The sequence below is a fragment of the Euprymna scolopes genome, chromosome 7 (assembly GCF_053919585.1).
Source record: "Euprymna scolopes isolate OS-2025 chromosome 7, ASM5391958v1, whole genome shotgun sequence".
NCBI lineage: Eukaryota > Metazoa > Mollusca > Cephalopoda > Sepiida > Sepiolidae > Euprymna > Euprymna scolopes.
The window spans coordinates 105426626-105448749 of record NC_136488.1 but is presented as its reverse complement, the minus strand read 5'-3'; the positions used below and the strand labels follow the sequence as shown (position 1 = coordinate 105448749).

Sequence of the window (22124 nt, the reverse complement as noted above, 5' to 3'; positions counted from 1 at the left end):
TAACAAAGCATTCCAATGTCATTCAACTGTGACAATTATGGAACACTTAACAAAAACTGAATTATAAGCATTCATGAGTAAAGGTAGATAAAATTCTTGTAGTTCATAACTTTTTGTTTAGTAGGATTAGTCAGAACACAGTTTAATACAAAATTAAATTTAGAAAATGAAACATCATAATTAGACTTAATGCAAGCGGTAGCACACTATGGTTGAATAACCTGAAACACCAAGCATGTAAAGCATTCATAAATTCTACCAAATTTCTGTTAAAGCATGAAGAAATGCTTCCCTCCAGTTTGCAACTGCTACCACATCTATCTGATCATGGCATCATCATCATGCCGAAGCTGTTGCAGATATGAAGCATTTAGGCTCTCTATCCCACTGCCATGCAAGACAAGGTGGTCAAGCAAACACAAGTTGAAAAGACTTTGCCCTGAATCTAAATGTAAGGATTGGCAGCAATTGCCTGAACCATTTCAAATCAACACAGCAGTAAGAAGTACCAGCATTCATCATTTGCCCCTCAAGTAACTTCAACATCAAATGGAGTGCCATTGTAGTGAACTACTACTATGATGCTGCTACGGTATGCTTCTCTTATTTCTCTCTTTCTCCCTACTCTTCTACTTTTCCCTTCCTTTCTTCTCTCAACGTCAGCAGAGGTTTTAGCCAATCAGAATAGAGGACTGTCTTGAAGGGAGATACAAAGAAGAAATCTGCCTCAGACATGCGGAAACAATAGAAGCATCAACATGCGACGGACCAGTTTCCCTGGGTAAAGACTTTTATCAAAAAAAATGTACTATCCTCTTTGTACCCCTATATCTTGGAAACCTTTATAAAAAATCATCCATCCTAAAGTCTTGTCGCACTTAATTATAACCCAATGTTTTCTTTTCCACAACCGTTCTTTTTCAGCACTCTTGTTCTCTCTCTAATTTCGGAGGTGCCCCAAAAAGGGGACTGACCGAAATGGTGGCCCTTTTTTCAAACGTCGTTAAAATCTATGGTAACCGCCATACCATCTACATTCACAAGTGCACAAAAAAAGTATTTTTTTATGACCTAACCCAGCTGGCTAACTTCCTAAAAAGAAATCAAAATCTGTTTTTTTGGCTAATACGTTTCAACTGCCTTTAAAGATAATATAAAAGAAGGAATATTTTAAAATAATAAAAATTCAATATTTTACATGGGGGATCACTTTTCTATATAAATTTAACATAAAATGGGCACCCACTTCTCAGCCATGTAGCATTGAACTAGACATGCAATCATTAGCATTTTTTCCAGTTTGGGGGCAGGGAGAGACAAAAAAAGAGAATGAGGTGGGGTAGGGGTTCATAAGTTTCAAACATTTTAAAAACACTTAGAAATACTTCTAAAACGTGTGTGTCTGTGTGGGTGGTTGGGGATAGGCTTTTCATTTTTTTCTTTTAAAGATTTGCTTTGAAAAGGTCTCACTGTTGAATATTAATAATTTCCTGATATTTTTAGGGCTGTTAACACACACACACACAAACACAAACTAAAGTATTTTTCATTTATTAATCTAAAGGCAATGATGTTAAAACTATTATCCAATGTATTCCGTATTGTTTTCACTGGTCGCCATGTTTGTTTTTGTGCACACAAAAACTGAATGCGCGCACGAAAACAAATATGGTGACCAGTAAAAACAATACAGAATGCATTGGACAATAAAGTTTTAACATCATTGTCTTTAGATTAAATGAAAAATCCTTTATATAAGAGAAGTGTGCATGTTCTCGTCGAGTGGTTCCAACACAGAGAAAACTGAGCATCTGCTTAAAAATATTGAAATTTTTTTTTTTTGATAATAAGGTTGGTTAGTGTCCAATGGATAATCTATTGAAAACTAAGGGGGAGGGGCAATGTATAGGTCCACCCTGGATTTTTTTTTGTGTGTTAACAGCCATAAAAATATCTGGAAATAATATTTAATGGTGAGACCTTTTGCCAAGGCAAATGTTATTAAAAAAGAAAAAAGAAAAAAAGTAGAAACTGTGGAGTTATAAATTTTAAGCCAACCCCCACCCTCACTTCAAATGTTTGAAGTATTTCTACATCTTTTTAAAATGTTTGGAACTTGCGACCCCCTCTCATTCTCTAGCCCCCCTCCCCACCACCAAGCTTGATAAAATGCTTATGATAACATGTCTCATTGACCACTGCATGGCCATGAAGAAGTGGATTCTCATTTTACATTAAATTTATACAGGAAAGTGATCTTCCAAGATAAAATAATTTTTTATTATTTTTAAAAAATTCCTTCTTTTATATTATCTTTAAAGACCGTTGAAAAGCATTAGCACCAAAAATGTAGATTTTGATTTATTTTTAGGAGGTAAAACTATGCAAGGTTAGGCCGTAAAAATATTAAAAAAAAAAATAAACAAGATTATCCGTTCTGTAAAAAAAAAAAAAAAAAAATTAAGAAATATATTACATTTCTTCATTTTTTTGTTTTACATCATAATAAAATATTTACATTATTCATTTATTTTTGGATATTGTTTAGTGAAGTCTATTTTTGAGTGTGATTGAAATAAAAAGTGAAAATGTAGTGTCCTGAATTGGGATTGAACTCAGACTTCTGTTTATGCAATATGTTTAAAACATCACTGCTCCATTCTATTCCTGTCCTCTTACTGCTCCTTGCCGTACATTGTCACCCATTGAGTAATAATCAGACAAAAAGAAAGATGTTCAGAAATATGAACATATCTCCTGATTATTTATTGATTTCTGCCACCATGGCCTTCCGATCATCATATTCAGTTGGCATGTCTATTTTGCAAACTGCCATGTGTCAGATGCCTTTTAGAAATTGACTTCTAGAATAATGTATTTCTCACCAGGTCTTTATCCTCTTTCTCACAAATCTATCTTTCCTTATTACTTCCTCCTAAGTTTTCCTTTATCTCCCTAACTGACCCTACTACCTCAACTGTTCTACATCCATTTCTCATCCATTCTTTAAAAGTGACCAAACAGAGTCTTGTTCTGCAACATATCTTCCGATATTATACAGATTTCATCTTACTTTAAGATCAGATCTAAGCCTGTCTTCAAGACTTGCATTACATATCTATCATATTATTTCTCTTCATGCAACAACCATCACTAGTCAGATTTCACTTCAATACAGCATTATACTGTGCATACCTAATTAATAAGTCAACAGTGATAAAGCTCTGCTCATCAGCCATCTTTGTAAAAACACTGTAAAACTAAAGAATATTTTATATCTTAGTTTTTCACATTCTCAGGTACAGCTTTCACACACAGGTGGTTGCCAGGTGAGATAAAATGCACACGTCAAAAGATAAAAATAGTGACAAGATGTATTTTGTGTCTGTCCTGCTCATTGTAATATGCTTCTATTCTCTATTTTAAGCAGGTATTGTATTAATTTTGTTCTCCTGGGGAGCAAGTACTCCCCCCACCCCATTATGTTGCCCTTTAAATGTCATAATTTCTTTTTAATAATGAAGCCAAAAAAAAGAAAAAGATAAACTGTCAACTCATAGCCAACACGATAACTAAAAGATTTATGGGTACTGGCACAGTTTAATCAAGACATTAAAAAATAAAAATATCGAAAAAAGGTTATATTGTATGTATCCGTTATGGAATGAAGTTTCAGAAAAAAAATTTCACTTAATTTGATCAAGTAGTTTTTTTTTTACAGCGAAAAAACAATTTGTTATGATACCGAGCAAAAGGTTGTCATGTTCGATTTTTAGGAAGAAAAACTAGTATTAAAAATGGGGAGGGAGTGTCGGCGCTTTAAACTGAGTTATCTCCCCGTGGTGAGTTAAAAAAATTCAAAGCTGGCTACCTTCATTGCATTCTCATAAAAATGTGTTTTTCCGCTGTAAAAAAAAAAAATACTCGATCAAATTAAGTGACATTTTTTCGGAGATCTTCAGTCCAAAACGGATACGTACAATATAAACTTTTTTTTCAATATCTTCATTTTTTAATGCCTTGATTAAACTGTACAAGTACCAATTTATGAAAATCAGACTTATAGTTACAGATGATTCAAATGACTTATAACCTGTCTCCATCTCTTCTGAACATTAACCTAGTTTAATATATCACTACAATCATTTAGTTTCTTCAGAATAATACTAAATCAGAAGTAATAATGATGATATAAATGTAGAATATAAAATACAAATTTAAGTTAGCAATGTCGAAACAAGTATTTGCAAAACTGATAGTAAAGAAGACTTGGTCAAACTCCCAGGTTCATGTGTGGTTAGTCTTTTAACAGTAGAATTTTGATTGGCTAGCACTTCTGTGCAGCCTTGCCACAACTGTCATGACTGTAAAGCCAAACAAGAAGCCGGCTCAATCTAAACAGGATGAATGTCATTGTAACAACAATGCAGACAGCCAGGAATTTACTTTATTTCAACAGCAAGCAATTGATTCTGAGTGATAGAGAGTTATGGATAGACCCTGCTTCAGACAGCCAGTTAGCCCAGGTTCTGATAGCAACAACAACATTCTGATACTGATAGCAACAAACAGACTGGCACACACAGCAAATCATTCCTAAAGCAAATAACTGGCCATGGATTGACAGCCCTGATAGCAAAAACACAAGATTTGGAAATTGCTGTTAAGAAAATGAAAAATGTTGTATAAAATAAATCCTTACTTTATTATAGCAATTCTCATCATGTAAATGAGATCTATAGTAAGCAAACATACTGCTAAAAAAATTGAGACAGAAGGCCTTCAAATGCACCATGGTAGAGTTTAATAAAATAAAAGTGCATATTGATTTGAAAATCAACAAAATGTAACATAAAATAAAAATGGAAAAGATAAGGACATTAAAAACAAAAAGTGACATAAAATCCGTATGTCAATAATGTACCTAGATGTTAACTTGTCGACAAAATACCATCTGTCACATTTGACACTTTTCGTTAGAACCTCATTAATGAAAAGATGACGTGGCATTGCAACAGATTTCTTTTATATAACCACAACATAATAATCGAGAACAAAAGACTTTTCTTTTTTCATTTCTCCAAGGTCTAAAGTTTTGTTTCCTACATAATTACATCTTCTCGCCTTATCGGGCTAAACAAAACTTAAAAGACTTTGTTGGGAACTTTTGAACAAATATTCCAACAAATAATGCATAAACTGATTGCTGCATTTTAAGTCCGTGGCAAATCATGAAAAATTGATAATTTTGAAACCGTTTTGAAATTAATTTGCTCAAGTAGAAAATTATGTTTTTTTATTGAAAATAATAAAACCATTAAAAATTATTTTTTTTATTGAAAATAATAAAACCATTAAAAATTATTTTTTTTATTGAAAATAATAAAACCATTAAAAAGCCACATAAGTAAAAATTGTATTGTATGTCTTCTAACAGTTTTATTATTTTTCAATAATTCAATTTATGTGTATATATATATATATATATATATATATATATATATATATATATATATATATATATATCAACACTGCTTATGAACAAGAACTGTTTTTTTTTCTGAAGGGGAATAATTTCTTCCATTTTATTATATATATATATATATATATATATATATATATATATATATATATATATATAAACAAACAATGCTAATAAACAAGAACATTACCCAATGGTTTTAATTATTGTTTTCATACTGATTCTGCATTTTATTGCCATTTTTACAACCGATGTACTACATTTTCAGTTGGTTGCTTTGTTTTAAAGAATATCAACCCTTTTCAGGTTAATGTCAAATCCATTAATTTTGGAAAAAGTTGTTTTGACTTTGCAGAATATGATTGAGTTTTGTGAAAGGAAAGGAACAAAACAATAACATCAATGTTTGATTTATTTTAGGTCAGGAAGTCAGTATCTTCTGACAGTTTGTCTTGGTAGCACTACTGCATTGTACTTACAGTTGTGAACATGGAAATAACCAATATAAAGAAAACAGTCTGGAACATTAAAATATTATTAGTCTATAACAACTCCTTGAACAATGTTTGTACAGTATCATCTTTAGTTAGATTCTAACGCTTTATATATATATATATAAAAAAAAATGTATTTGTCAAATTTTGTGAAAAAATATATTTAGTACTAGCAGGGGAGGGAGGGGGGCTTTCCCTGGTCATAAAATACGCTTAAATATATTTTAATTTGTCCAGATTTTGCATATATGCAATATATGAACTGATTAAAAATAAACTAAGATGAATGTACAAAATGTATAAGGAGTTTTTCAATTTTGGCTCATTTTTCACCCTAAAAATTATTTTAACCGGCTAAAGACCCATAAAAGAATGAGCCATAAAAAATCCAATCATTTGAGGCCTCTAGCGCTGCTCTGTGACTTTTAATTTCGGAAGAGATAGAGTTTGAAAATATAGAGACAGACAGCCATAGTGAGTTTTATAAATTAGACTAGTGGAGAAGTCGGTGGCAGCTTTGCCTGTGCATAAAATACGCTTAAATATGATATTTTAATTTGTCCAGATTTTGTATAGAGTCGTGATTCTAAAAGTAAAAAAAAAAAGTTAGAATCAAAACCGAAACTATACCAATGTGATACGCATATGAACTGATTAAAAATTAAAAATGAACTAAGATAAATTTACAAAATGTATAATAATTTTTTTAAATTTTGACCCATTTTTGACCCCTTAAAAACTATTTTAACCGGCTAATGACCCATAAAAGAACGGTCTGTAAAAAATCCAGTCATTTGAGGTCCCTAATGCCATTCTGTGACTTTTAGTTTCGGAGAAGATAGAGTTTGAAAATATGGAGACAGATATATAACCTTTTATATATTAGATTTGCTTGAGAGAGTAAGTAACTATGATGAAGATATTTATGTATTGCTTTTATTTACAAAAAAAAAAGCATTAGAAATTATGTTTTTATACAAAAACTAGCAGGTTATCTCGCATTGCCCAGGATTGAATTATGATCAACAAATATCTCACACTTATATATTTTTATTGTCATTGAAATCGATGAAATCACCCATTTTTCAGTGAAATCGATAACTTGCTCTAGTTGGGGACCCATCACAGTGCACTGCGAGCAAACTCCACATTCCTTTTGCAATGGCTTAGTTCACAATACATTGTAATTTATATTGCACTGTAGAGAACCTACTGTTGATTTTATAAAAATATTTTTATATATAATGGCTTGAATTAAAGTTTAAAATGCAAAAGTCATACTTCAATTGTGCTCTAAATAGAAACATTCATTTTGAATGTGCCCTTGTCATATCAAAGAACCGATTTGATTTTATATGCCTGGCATTACTGCTTGTGCGGTGATAATGGTTTGAATTTAAGTTTCAAATGAAAAAATTAAGTATCATGATGCAATTGTGCTTTAAACAGAAACATTCATTTCGAACGCACCCTTGTCATATCAAAGAACCTACTGTCAATTTTATATATCGAGCCTTTCCGCTTATGTGTTAATAAAACTTCTCAAATGCACTTGTAATGTTGGGCTGTGTAAGGTGTTAATTTTGGTCAAAATCGCCCATTCTTTATTTAATCGGATTATTCTGATTATCGATACTTATCAAAGCCATTCTGATAAAAATAACTATCTAAAAACACTGTCAGTTACATAAAGTACCTTTGTGTGAAATTTCATAAAAATTGGCCGAGCTGTTTTCAAGTTCATAGAGAACAAACTCACATACAAAGCTCCTTTTATATAAGAAAATAATTCACTTTGAACTAATCTTGAATACCCTTTATTTACTTTTTTTTTATAAATTATAAAAGAGTTAACTTAATTTTATAAGATACTAGACCACCCGTGACCCGTTGGGTCAGTACGTTATATTAGCTATGGAATTCATGTATGAGCGTGACACTTGTGGCATAAAGAAAATAGTTTTTTTTTACATAACAGAAGCATTTCTATGAAAGTATATTAAAATGAAAAAAGAATATAGATAGATTTCTATGAGTCGTTCTGTTTATTATAATTGTTATTTTTTTTTAAATTACAGTTACTGAATTATAAGTGGTTGGTCATACTTATAGGTAAATATGCACTGAACAGGTATCATAATCCTTATTATAGTTAAATTCAAATTTTGATATATCATCTTTTAAATGAAATTGTTAGTTGAAAGTACAGAATAATAAAAAAAACACTCTCCACATGTTAATAATGGCTTTTTAAATAGAAAATGAAAATAAAATGTAACTTTTTTCATTTAATTTATATATATAAATTTATATATATAAATCTGATTATTGTATCGCCTTTCATACTCATTAATCGGTTTCCTCGTAGGATCTATAACAATAACTGCATTAGGTATGTTGTATATCATGTCCTTAGTTTGTTGAAATGCAGTCACATAGATATTAGCACGTCTTAGAATATACTCAATATTTTCTATGATATTCCGACGTAACTCAATGTTCGGGTACATATTCATCCGAACATCAATACTATATTCTTTGTCAAGAAAGTATATCTGAATAAACTGAGCTTGATTGTCTGGCTCAGGTAATAATGATCCAATATAGTGATGAATCTGCCCTTGAATAACTATAGATGGATTCCATCCGTGTTGTGGCTTGATTTCTTTGCAACCAAAAGATGTCATTTGAAACAGGCTATTATATTGTCTCAGGTGTCTTCTGAAGTGGCGAGCTTCTTCACCTTGATCAGCATACAAATAATAGAGTTCATGTGGCAACTTGTGCAACTTTGGCAATCTAACCTTGCCATTCATGCAACAAAAATGTGCAGTTTCTCCAACAAAAAGTTTTGCTTTACAATGAGAACATAGCTTATTCAAATTTCCAACATTTCCCTGTAAGTTTGCTCTGCGCTGTAAATTATATTGACTATTTCGCAAAGCAAGTATGTTGTTTATTTCCACAACATTCTCGTCACCTCGGTTTCGTTCATCTCTTATTCTTTGGCTACTCAGTCTCTCTTCTCTTTGTTGTGCTGTCTCGCTAGCTCGTCTTTGCTCAGCTCTAATTCTCTGCCTGTTCAGTCTCTCTTCTCTCCTCTTTGTTGTTTCATTATTTCTTGTCTCTTGTGTTCGCATTCTTTGCATGCTCAGTCGGTATTCTCTTCGCTGCGGCGTTTCTAAATTTCGATATCTATAATATTTTTCCCTTTGTTTTTTCAAGCGAATTTCTCTTTGTTCACTTGTTTCAGAAGCTCTTTGAAGTTTATACGTTTCTCTAGAACGAATCAGTCGAGTTCGTCTTTGTTGTTCAGTTTCAGTAAGTTGTGGCATGCCAGAGGGACCAGCTTGTTGCTGATCCACATTGGTTTCGTCGTTGATTTTGGGTTTTTTACTTTTTATTTGGTTGTGTGACATATTAGTAAAGTTCTACAAAGAATGTAAAATAATTTGTTACAGCTTTGTGTAACAACTTCTGAAAAATTTAAAATATTAAATGTGTTAAAAAATGGATGTAATATGTGTAAAACATATGATTCAAGTATTTGTTGTTAAAAAAACAACAAAAGGAAACACTATTTAATGTAATAGAAACGTGTGCATTTAGCAATGCGGCTTTCCGTTTTTGTGTAAAAACTTCTGATGAATTTAAAATATTGGATTTAAAAAATGGATTTAATATGTATAAAACATATGATTCAAGTATTTGCTGTTTAAAAACAACAAAGGAAAACACTATTTAATGTAATAGAAATGTGTGCATTTACCGATTCAGCTTTCCGTTTGAAAATGTAAGCAGACGACTTTAAAAAACATGGGAAGAAGAAAAAGAAATTTTTTTGTAATAACGCCCTCTAGTAAAAAGGTCTGCATTAGTTAAGGGGGATAACTCTATCCAGTTTTACATCGCTCCCTTTTTCTCTCTCTCACACATACACGTAACTATTTCTCGCGTACGTAACGAAAACAGAGGGAGTAGGAGTGTTGAAATCTATGAGAGTGAAAGTGAGAGGTGTTTTCTTTCACCGCCGCTGCTTCTATTAATAATGAGTGTTGTTTTTCTTGTTTGTTTACTTTTGTTTTTTTAAAGGGAGAAGTTTTTTTGAAACTGCGACAGACTTTACGAAGTTGAATGTTTTTAGCCGTTAAAAAAAAAAAAAAAACTATGGTTGATTTTATAAAATTATTTATTTATAATGACATGAATTAAAGATTTCTCGCGTACGTAACGAAAACAGAGGGAGTAGGAGTGTTGAAATCTATTAGAGGGAAAGTGAGAGGTGTTTTCTTTCACCGCCGCTGCTTCTATTAATAATGAGTGTTGTTTTTCTTGTTTGTTTACTTTTGTTTTTTAAAAGGGAGAAGTTTTTTTGAAACTGCGACAGACTTTACGAAGTTGAATGTTTTTAGCCGTTAAAAAAAAAAAAAAAACTACGGTTGATGTTATAAAATTATTTATTTATAATGACATGAATTAAAGATTTCTCGCGTACGTAACGAAAACAAAGGGAGTAGGAGTGTTGAAATCTATTAGAGGGAAAGTGAGAGGTGTTTTCTTTCACCGCCGCTGCTTCTATTAATAATGAGTGTTGTTTTTCTTGTTTGTTTACTTTTGTTTTTTAAAAGGGAGAAGTTTTTTTGAAACTGCGACAGACTTTACGAAGTTGAATGTTTTTAGCCGTTAAAAAAAAACAAAAAACTATTTGATCAAATTAAATGAAATTGTTTGTATTAAAAGCGATATAAAAATTCCGGAATTGGAATAACGGATTGAAGACGTTGCTATTTACGCATGCGCAACCGGATGTTGAAAACCGGAAATCTGATTGCAAACATACAAGATCCATAGAGTTTTAGTATTATATAGATTCATGCAATGTTTTTTGTGCTATTAAAGTAATTTTTATAAATTTATAAAACACATATTCAATCTAAAAAAATCCTTTAGATTTACATGAGATTTTAAACTCAGATACTGATATCTTTAAAATTATTGCTTTCGTAAAATGTATTCTGTCCATTCCTTTCTTATCAATCACATTTCTATTTGTATACAAACAAATTCCTAAAATACTATAACTTTATAATAGTTTATAGAAAATTTAAAAATCTTCTAATCTTTATAGTTATTGATTGAGATTGTCGGACTGACTTCTTCATCTTGGTTGTTATAGACACAATGTTTCGGCCGCCCTGCCCTCCGGCCTTCACCAGGTGCCTTGTATCGAACCCCTGTATCGAACCCAACCCTTTACTACCACCATGAGGGCACCGTGTTCGGACCCCAGCCAGGCTCTGGGACACAGCTGCTGATTCTCTGTCCTAAATGTTACCTTTCACCGCCCCCACTCAGGATTGAACTCAGCACCTTTAGGTAACTGTAAACTCCGACACAACGTCTAGAACCACCCGGCCATATGTCACCAGGACAATTCTCAGTTGGTTTTTGTTAATGTTAAACCCATGCCGCTACTCAAGGCTTTCTCTCTCTATCAGAGGTGTCCAAATTGCATTCAGCTCTATGCTTGGTTTGCTCAGCAGGCTGCTATGTCCAAGCATGCGAGCTGTTTCCTCAAGTTCTCCCACTTTCCAGTGGGTCTCTCTGACCATTATTTTTACTTCATCCCATAGAAGCGATGATCCCCCCTCTCCATCCAGACATGGTTGGCAGGGCGAAACGTTGTGTCTATAACAACCAAGATGAGGAAGTCAGTCCGACAATCTCAATCAATGAAAACACCACATTTCAAAAATACAGACAATTACTTTATAGTTATCTTGTCAGAATTTCAAAGTCAGACCCAAGTAGCATTTAAGCTGACAAATCAAACTTAACTTCTGACTAGCCAATTTTCATTTGCAATTGTTGTACCTTGTTATGGGCAATATAAGAACATATTTTGCTAAAGTTTATTTTCAATATATTTATATTATATGTACTTATATATATATATATTACTATTATATATTAAATATACTTGTACTTATATATATATTTTAAATATACTTACTACATCTACTAAAGAACTTCGACAATTCTTTCATCACAATCATATCAATGAAGTTTCTTGTTGTGCACACATCTTTCTATACTCTCCAGATTTAATCATCCTCGGAGGCACCAAATCTAAATCTATCATTGTTTACATGTAATGCATGTCCTTAACTCTCATTGGTTCAAGTTCCATTTGCATACATCATCACACTTCATATACATGCCGGATAGATTCTTCTTTTGGTTAACAATCATAATGCTCACTTGATTAGAAATGATAACAGTTCTTTGAACTTACTCCATCCACTCTGAACTCTTGTAACCACACTAGCACTTATTCTACCCTATGTTCCAATTCTAATGCCAAAGTAACAAAAGTTTCAACTTCAATAGCTTTGCCACATTCAAATATACTTTATCCATATCTGAATTTTTAATCTCCATTGTCTTACATTTCTTGTACACAAACTGGTTATTCTCATTCAACAAACCATTAATTCCACTGCATTTCTTATATCCAATGTATAGTTACCACAAAAAACTGAATGGCTTTTAACTCCCTTTCCACAAACTGAACCAGGAAACTTTCGGCTTTTGAGGAGCTTTCCAACACTACAACTACTGATCATCACTTTGTTTATAGTAACATTCATTTTCAAACCTTTCATTTTCGTAGCATTCCTTCAAGTCTTTAATAAGTAGCTCTTTCATTGTTTCATAAACAAGTACTAAACCATCAGCATGCAGCATCTCTTCTGGACAATCTATGAAATTCCCTGGAAAATGCTTGAAAAACAACAAACTCAGTACAGAACAATGATGAACTCCTAGTTTAACATTAAAGCTATCAATATTGGTGCTGTTAATTCTAACATAACTTGAGCATTTCTATGTATGTCACTTGAACAACTTTCACCAACCACTCATTTGCATCTAGTTTGTGCAGAAACTAATAAAAAGAGTAAAAGATTACAGTTAGAGGGAGAGAGATTAGAACTCATAAGAAGAATGAGCAAGTTAATAATAATAATAATAATAATAATAATAATAATAATAATAATAAAAGATTTCATTTGGAGGAAAGGTTTAGAAATTAGGATAAGCTACTTTACTACAAAGAAAGATGAAAAACGATTTAATTGAAACTTTATAACTATGACAGATTATTTTAATATACTTGTTCGATTTGCAAAGTTCTATTGACTTTTTTATTAATAGAGACAAGCTGTCATATCAGATAAAGAATAAGGGAATATAACATTTTAAGATGAAATTTAATTATTCAGAAAAAAATAGTAAAAAAGAAATCAAGAGGGAATTTTGGGGACTATCGGATGAAATATTTAATAAAATTTGATTGATATTCAAAGTGTAAATGTTCAGTGAAATGTTTTTTTAAGGTTGAATTAAGAAGATAGTTGGAAAAGTTCTTGTTGAGCCATCCTCTTAAATAATCAAATCCTATGCTAGTTTCACCATTACTGATCATCACAATGTTGTTTCACATTTTGCCCAACACTCATTAATCCTTATCTTTGATTGGCCATTGGGCTTTGATAAATGGTGACCTCCTAGTAAAAAAAAAAAGTGGAGATTCACCCTAAAAGGCATATTAAAGAAAGAAAGAAAGACGACGACATCACCATCATCATCATCATAATAATAATAATAATAATAATAATAATAATGTAGATAAATTAATTAAAGTATTAAAAATAAATCTTTCATAGTATTTATAATATTAAACTGGTTGCACATACTCATTATCCAAAATGTCTACCCAACTGACTAATTTCTGACCCCAAAAAAGAATGACTAATAGTAAAAATGTGCCTTTATTTTGTCAGAGACAAGGCAAAAAAAAATATACATCAGCTTTGTAGACTATTGTTTTTTAGCTGGACAGACACACAGACAGGCAATTTTCTTTTGCATAAAAGATATTTCCTTTTATGTTTGAGATTATTTGAAGCATAAAATTCTTTTGTTTATTCAGAATTTTATGAATATTTTTTTATTTTATTTTAAATGTTTTTATGTAAACTGTTTCTTCAAGAAAGATTAAGCTATTTGGGTCAGTCCTGTGAAAAAGCTCTTTCATATTGTTTGCTTGGTAATGTTTTGAATGTGTAGTGTTTCAAACCCATTGAACTGTCTGTATGTAGTTGTTCATCCATTGTTGTTTCTTGGTTGATAATTTCTGATCATGATAAAGCTTTTCTTCTGGTTTTAAAAAAACATTTCTTTTTGTTAATTATATAAACACATACATCTCGTATTGTCATGTGTCTATGTTTACAGCAAGTGACCTGCTGTACTTGACTGAACATCAACAGTCCATCTTCTCATCCATTGCTCCATTTACTTTTTCAACTCTCGATTTAACAATCTTGCTTTGCATCACAATTTTCATCATATAGTCATATCTTACACAAAGTATTCAAGAAACACTAAACTGCAACTAAGTACGAACCATCATGATGCTCTCATCCAAAACCCTAGTGCTTTCTAGTTGTCCATGCTTGCTGGCTCTCAAACCCACCAATAATACACAGAAACAGCTATCCACTACATGTTACCATTGTTAAATACTTCAAAAGGTTCCAAATTAAATATTAAAAATTATCAAATTTATTCCAGACAGTGTCATATAAATTGGGTTATTCCCTTGTCTAAATTGTAGGAATTCCAATTTTTTTTTACTAGATAAAAAAAAAAACAATTGTAGGAATTCCAATTTTTTACTATGTAAAAAAAAACATTTGAGGCTCAAAAAACAAGAAAGCCCTCACAGTCTGAGATTTGGAAATTTTTTAAACATTTTATCTGTGATTAAATTCCATTTCAACCACTTTTAGACTATATTTCTTTGCCGAATTATGGTCAAAACAGTGATTTTGACCAATATAATATAATTTATCCTCAGATCCCAGGAATTTGAATTTCATAGGAATATTTCTTTTTGTCAATAAAACTAATAAATTCTATTAACAAGCCATCAACCACTCTCAGGTGATCATTTTTAACTGAGATAGAATTTTTTATTTTTACATTTTCAGTAATAATACATAGTCAATTTCTAACTTCAATTTTGATAAACTCTTACCTTTTTTGAATAAATTGTCATCAAAGAAAAGCCCATGGTAGATAAGAGGGCACTCAAAAGGCCTACGATATCAAATGATAATTCTGTAACTGTTGCTATGATAACTCCTCCAATGATAGGCAGCAATGACAGGTAGATCTGAAAGGTAATAAAAAAAAACAGAAAACAATAAAAAAAAAACATGTTTTTAAGAAATATGGTGTGATCAGTTTTAGAAAAGTTAAGATATTCTTTTGAAAAATCTACAAAGTTATCTTGCTGGATTTTCAAAGTCAGACCCAAACAGCAATTCATCTGTCATATCAATACTTAATTTCAGACTAATCTATTATTTTGTTTTATCCCTTTATTGGCACAAATATATTTTATTTTAATTAAGACTTTTTTATGAAAATACTTATTCCAGTTAAGAAAACTTAGAGTGGAGATATTTTTCCTTACTTGCTGAATAACATTAAACAGAAGTAAAGATGTAATTTCCCTAGTTCCTTCAAAAAAATAAATATCTAAAAAGCATGTTTATATTTTTTTAACATTAAAAAGAAGTTTTAGTATTAATTACCACAAATACAAATTTTTTTACAAATTTGATTAAGAATTTCAAGTCATCAAAATTAATTTCTGCTTCTTACTCACTCAGTCATTTCGCTTTTTGCTCCTGGGCAATGGCAGATAGGTACAGTTAATTGTAATTACATTTTCTTTTAACATCAAACTTAAAAATGTATAACGAAAATAAAAAAGTAAAATTTGGCAGGGGGTGGGGAACGTAAAACTGCCAACGATGTTTGTTTGTTGATCATCATTCATGATGATTTTTGTTGGCATTCATTTGCGATATCTTTCTAAAACTTTAAAAGTTTTTTTCAACATGTTTGTCTTAAGAATTCATTCTACAAGAATATCAGGTATTTATGAGAGACTACATGAAGATTGACAAAATTCCTAAGTGAAAGCGTTTCTGTGGAATGAACTGGGTACAAACTTGACATGTCTAGGTGGTCAACCCACGTTGTTAACCACTGAGCCATCATCACCTTCCTGCCAATGATGTCTAGTTAGCTACAGTTAAGAATCTTTAAAATAATTTGAATATACTTACTCTCACCGACTGTTTTACTCCCAATAATATTCTCGATAAAACTACTGTAAATAATGGCAATGTTGCTTTAACTGAAATAAAAAAAAAAGAACTTTAGTTATATAGTCACAACATATATCTTACATATAAAAATGTTAATGTGTAGAAAATGTACATAAAACAAAAAGTGTATTTTGGTTCTCAATTTTTGAGATGAGGAGTGATTATTGGTATTATTGGTATTATTTGATTATCAGTATTATCTGATTATTGGTATTAGTTGGACTTTTTCGGACTCTGCAAGGACCCATAGTAGTTGTAGCAGATAAGGTATTTGGTAAAATTCAATTGTAAGTTACATTCTTCTGAGGGTTAAAGGATCAGGTGACACTCAAAAATATAATTGCAAATTATTTAGGACTTCTACCCAGTCATGACTGATAAAACGAGAGCATGCTACCCCTGGAGATTAAATAAAGGCTTCTATTCAAAATTCCAGGCTGATTCCCGAGTTCGATCGGATACACTGAAAGGTCGAGTGTTACATCAACCAAAACATGAAAATAACATTCAAAATGAGAACAGTCGTCTGAAGAATCCAAATAACATGAAAAAGTGTATATTTTGCAAGGAAGACAATGGAAGTATTCCTGAATATTTAAGCGTATTCCGAAGGTAACAATAGAAACAATTTTTAATGCTTCAAATATATCCTATCATGATGAAATTTAAATCATATGTATACAATTTACTGGGGAAGAAGAAAAAATGTGGTCCAGAATCTCTACATGCTTCTCAGTGAACTGAATCTTCTCTTTAAGGGAGCCATGAGGGCAGAACCTCTTTAAAACTTCAAATATGTATATCTGATTTCAATGAAATTCATACCAAATGTAGAGGACATTAATTCAGAGATTTTTGCAAAATTTCAGTTTCTTCAGACAATATTAGTGGGCAAAACGAGAGATGCAGAAAAAAAAAAATCAATAAAAAATGATAGTTAGAAAAAGGACAGCATTTCTCATTAAATCCTCAGAATATGTATCAAATTATAGGTTTCTCAATGCATTTATTTGTCTCCTCATGAGGGCAAATTTAGACGAGGTGTGAAAGGTATCCTGCTCCCCCCCCAAAAAAAACAAAAATGATACTTTGAAGTCAAAAAGGATTTTATCTGTCTTAAAGATATTACAGCTTAATTATAATTTTAGTTTTTTCATAATTAGACTGAGTAAATATGGCCTAGAAGAGGAATGAAAGGGGCAATAGAAAATGAAACAAACTTGGTTAACTAGTTGGGCATAAGCTGAACATTTGTATCCCTTGTAATTTATTTTTCAACTTTCATTTATTTTTTTTCTAGGCAACATAGTGTGTAATGTGGGCACATTTTTATAAACTTTACCAGGGATGATTTTTTTTTTCTTCTGTAGGTCATCAGAAATGATAATTTGAATATGATAAAATTTAATTTTTGATAGAATTCTATGATTTTATACGTTCTTTATTGAAATAGGTAATGAATGTGAACACTGGCGAAGTATAATTTTTTTTAACATGTTTGTCAAAGTTTGCACATCATACAGTTTACATCAAAATATATTTTAAGGTATATCTCTCTCATAATATAGTTCAAATTGTTTTATATAACAAACTTAATGAAATTATATTTCTGGCTACAGAGCATATATACTGGTTGAATATGTTTCAATGACCAAAGAAAGAATTAGTCTTCAAATATAATTTTTCCAAAGAAATTATTTGGGATTATTGACACTTTGTTTACAGAAAGAATGAAAATATAACTAATACAGGGTCTGTTTAGTAACATTTCCAAATAAATAGTATTTTCATATCTAGCCATTCAACAATAACAGTTTATAATCATTATTCATTAATATTAGAAAGAACTGAAAAGTGTGTGATTCTGTATTTCTTGTCGCAGTGGTCCTAGAATCACCTGAGAGAAGAATAGAAATAGCAACTTTTACATTTGGGCGTCTAAAAGAAAAAAAAAAAGATATGGAGTAGGATGTCTAACAGAAAAGATATGTAAAGGCGTATCAATGTTTCTGAAGTTCAGATTTTCCAATGCAAATGCATTGGCTGTTCCTATTGCTGTATATGAAAGTGAAATATAAAACTAAACTAACATAGTATGAAAGTAAGCTGAATATCTTTGAACTGAAATGTTTAAGGACTATCATTGAAGTAACGTGAGATAGATGCAGAAATGCAGATATCACAAAAAGGCTTAATTTTAACAGATCTACGAATATGGTTTGAAAAACAGAGATTAATGTGGTTTGAATAGGTTTCCCAGCTACCAAACTCCAACTATGTAAACAAATTATATAAAGAAGATTTAATTCAAAAAAGATAAAGAGGATGATTGCCAAAAAGATAAGTCAAGACTGGCATGCCACTCCTAACCATAATAAATGGCAGAATTTTGTTTTCAAGCATGTGACAAAGTTCTCTGGAGTATGAAAATAAGTAAAGATTCATATTTACTTTAATACTTATGTGTAAAGTCAATTGAAGTAAACAAAATTATGCCATTATGTTAGTCACCTCTTTCTAGCTTTTTCATATATTTTCTATTAGTCGATCTAATCACAAATAGAGCATCTTCCCCATAGAGTACACCTAATATATATATATATATATATATATATATATATATATATATATATATATATATATATATATATATATATATTGCAAGGTAAATAAATTTATAACATGTATTCCAGGAATACAATGTAAACAATAGTTTCATGTATGAGCGTTTCTGAGATGATATGGATTTTTAATGATATCAAGTCTCTTTATCAACACAAGGTAACTTTGAAGTTAAAACATAACATCAAGAGTGTATATAATTCTTTGTTAGACAGAGAGAGGGTTAGCATATGATAATTCCAATCCACTTCAAATAACATATAGAGCAATAAAATCAAATACATAAATGAAACGTAATAGGGGAAATATTGTGTGTATTAAGGCAGCATTCTTTAATTCAAACAAATATTAGTTAGGTAAGCCATGCATCTATAAGCAAACACTGTTAAAAATAACAGAATCCTCCATCTTAATTATACCTTTTTTTCATTTTTGCAACTTTTCTAATGATCATTTTGTGTTAAAATAAAAAATAAAAAAAAGAATGTATTCATTTGTATCACATTTCCGATTCTATATCTAATGCTCTTAAATTAATTGTAGATTGCTGGTTTTTAATGAAGATAAGAGTACATTTAATTTTTTTTTTAACTTAGCAGCTCAGAATTAATATCATTATATATGAAATTGTTAACATTTTAAAATGCTGTATGTAATTTTACACTGTGACACTAATTCTGAAGTCCCGGAATTTGAAGTATTAACATCTTTCCTATAACTGTGAGAGTCCATCCTTTTGTCATCTGACTTGAAGTACGCATTCTCATTCATCTTTGTCAACTAAAGTTAATTTGACAAAGAATCAAAAACGTTTGTGGCACATATTTTTAACATTGTTAAACACGCCACTCAATATGCCATGACCCTAACTAACAAAACAATTTTTTCGGCAACATTTGACTTTATTCATTAACACAGTCTCTTTTGTAGGGTGAAAAACTGATTCCAACACTTCTGTAACAATTTGATGCTTTTTGGTGTAGAAAGATTTGGCCTCAAAATACAACTCACTTTCTGATATCATTTCTTTACTGGAGCAAAATCTCTTTTCCTAGAACATTCTTTTGAGATCGGCAAACAGCAGATCTGGAGAAAAGGGTAGATGCAAAAGCAATTCATGTAGTTTTGTCATCGTTGCAATCGAATTGTGACACTGTATATTATTATTATCATTATTATTATTATTATCTATTTATATAAAAAATGATTATTATCTATTTATATAAAAAATGATTATTATCTATATATATAAAAAATTATTATCTATATAAAAAGCAAATGCGCGCGATTCTTTTGTATGTCTCAAAAAGGCTTTTTTCACCGTTTCCTGGGGGGGGGTAACTATCACTTAGAACTATTTATATAGCCCCTAGATCATAATATGTACGATTTGCGAATGCGCGTTGCGTCTAGATTTATTTACATCGATTTTTACAAAATTATTGCTATTTCAGCCCGTCTTATGTTCGTTCAGCTTTTTTGTATAAAACCGAAACTAATTCAAAGCTAAGAATTGTTCCCGGCACCAGGGAACGTCCAGAAGCAATCAGCTTTGATCAATGTGGGGCCAAACTCCTTATATCAGACAATTGCTATTCAATCTGGACAATGGGTGGCTGGTTTCCCCCTCTCCAACATCTTGGGGAAACAACCAGCCAAAGTTGGGTAAACAAACCCAAAAGCTGTCCCGCAGCAAAAGTTAACTCCACTACTTCTATTTGACCTCATTAATGAGGTCAAATAGAAGTAGCCGAGTTAACTTTTATTGCGAGCATGTGTCAATTCTGTTTTTAATACTTAAATAAATTCAAACATGTTTCAGTTGTTCTTTATTGGCCGAGCGGGTAACGCGTCAGATTTTTTTGCACACTTTATCTAAAGGTTGTGAGTTCGAATTGTGGTGTGAGATGTCTTTTTATTTTTTTTTTTTTTCGATTTTTAAAGGTTTAATATTGACACAGGGTTATTTAAGCTTTTTTTTCACGTTCGATGTTTTTTTTTTTTCAAATTTTTTAAATAAGTTTTAACGTTCGCTTTTCTGTTTTTTTTATCCATCACATTCGCGTTTTCTTTTTTGTTTTTGTTTTTCCGATTTTAAGAAATTTTAACATCGTTCGTTTGCCTTACGTTAGATTTTTTAGTATTTTTTTCGATTTTTTGAAGTTTTAACATTTTTTTAAAATAATATTTAAACAGGGTGATTACTTTGCTTATTTTTTTGTTTTGATTTACCCCCCCCCCCCGAGCACACACACCTCTAAACACCCGGGCAACGCCGGGTACCCCCGCTAGTCTTCTATATATATAAAAGGCAAATGCACGCGCGCATTTTTTGTATATTTTTGTATATCCCCTACATAATAATATCTACGATTTGGGAACATGCGTCGCCTCTAGATTTATTTACGTTGACTTTTATGAGATTCGCACTATTTCGCTCTGTTCCGTTTGTCCTGCTTTTTAGTATAAATACAGTGAAATTAAATTCAAACGGGTCGTGTTCTCAGCTTTCGTGCCTAGAGCAACGACCACCCACTTGACCAGCTTTTTGGCCATTTAAGGTTTCTTTCTTGGACCGACTCCTTTCTTTGGGGGACTGAACCAGCACTTTTTTGCCCCCTTTTTGGGGCAACTCACTAATTGTTTTGCTTTCTTTCTTTTCCAGATGGTCCGGGGTCTAGCTAGCGCTTAAGTAGCCGGCAGGGCCGAGGGAAACCGACGTGCCTTTTTAGGCGAAGATCCCTTTGGTTACCAAATCGGCGGGCACTAGTTGGGCTCTGGGCCAACAACATAGATGGAGCAGGCCTCTGCTCCAGCTACCCTGGGGGATGCCCCGGGTGTAGTGCTCATGAACGGTTCGGGGGGTGCTGTCCCAAAAGGCACCCCCAGTACAAGAAGGGTTTCCAGTTTGGTCGGTTCGGTGTCAGGAGTTGCCGCCCCAAAGTGCGGTGCATTCGGGTACGAGTGAAGCAGCGGCTGGTAGGGTGTGACGGTCACAGAGGTTGCCATCCCAAAGGGCAACCCCAGTTCAAACACGAGGTTGCGGTCGATTTCCGGGGATGCCATCCCAAAAGGCCGCTCCAGGAAGGTCTCGAGGGACGCCACCCCCAGAGGTTCAAGAGAGAATGTGGAAGTCGTAGATGTCACCCGAGACGAAGCGAAGAAGGTGGCAGCCATAAACACCACCCAAGGTGAAGGTACGATGATGGAGGTCACCCAGGATTAAGCAGAGAGTGTAGTAGTGGTGGAGGTCACCACAAATGAGGAAGCGGGCCCCTT

The 22124-nt window shown here is 32.0% G+C and overlaps 1 protein-coding gene across 1 annotated transcript in view; it reads right to left on the bottom strand.

Moving 5' to 3' along the window:
• The window catches only part of LOC145279876 (solute carrier family 35 member E1 homolog), an 84272-nt gene that overhangs the window by 8125 nt on the left and 54023 nt on the right, over nt 1–22124 (bottom strand). The window contains exons 2-3 of the mRNA XM_080131335.1: nt 16182–16252; nt 15080–15217 (exon numbers count right to left, since the gene is read on the bottom strand). Of these exons, the coding sequence (XP_079987461.1) occupies nt 15080–15217; nt 16182–16252 (209 nt within the window). The remainder of the gene's footprint in view (nt 1–15079; nt 15218–16181; nt 16253–22124) is intronic.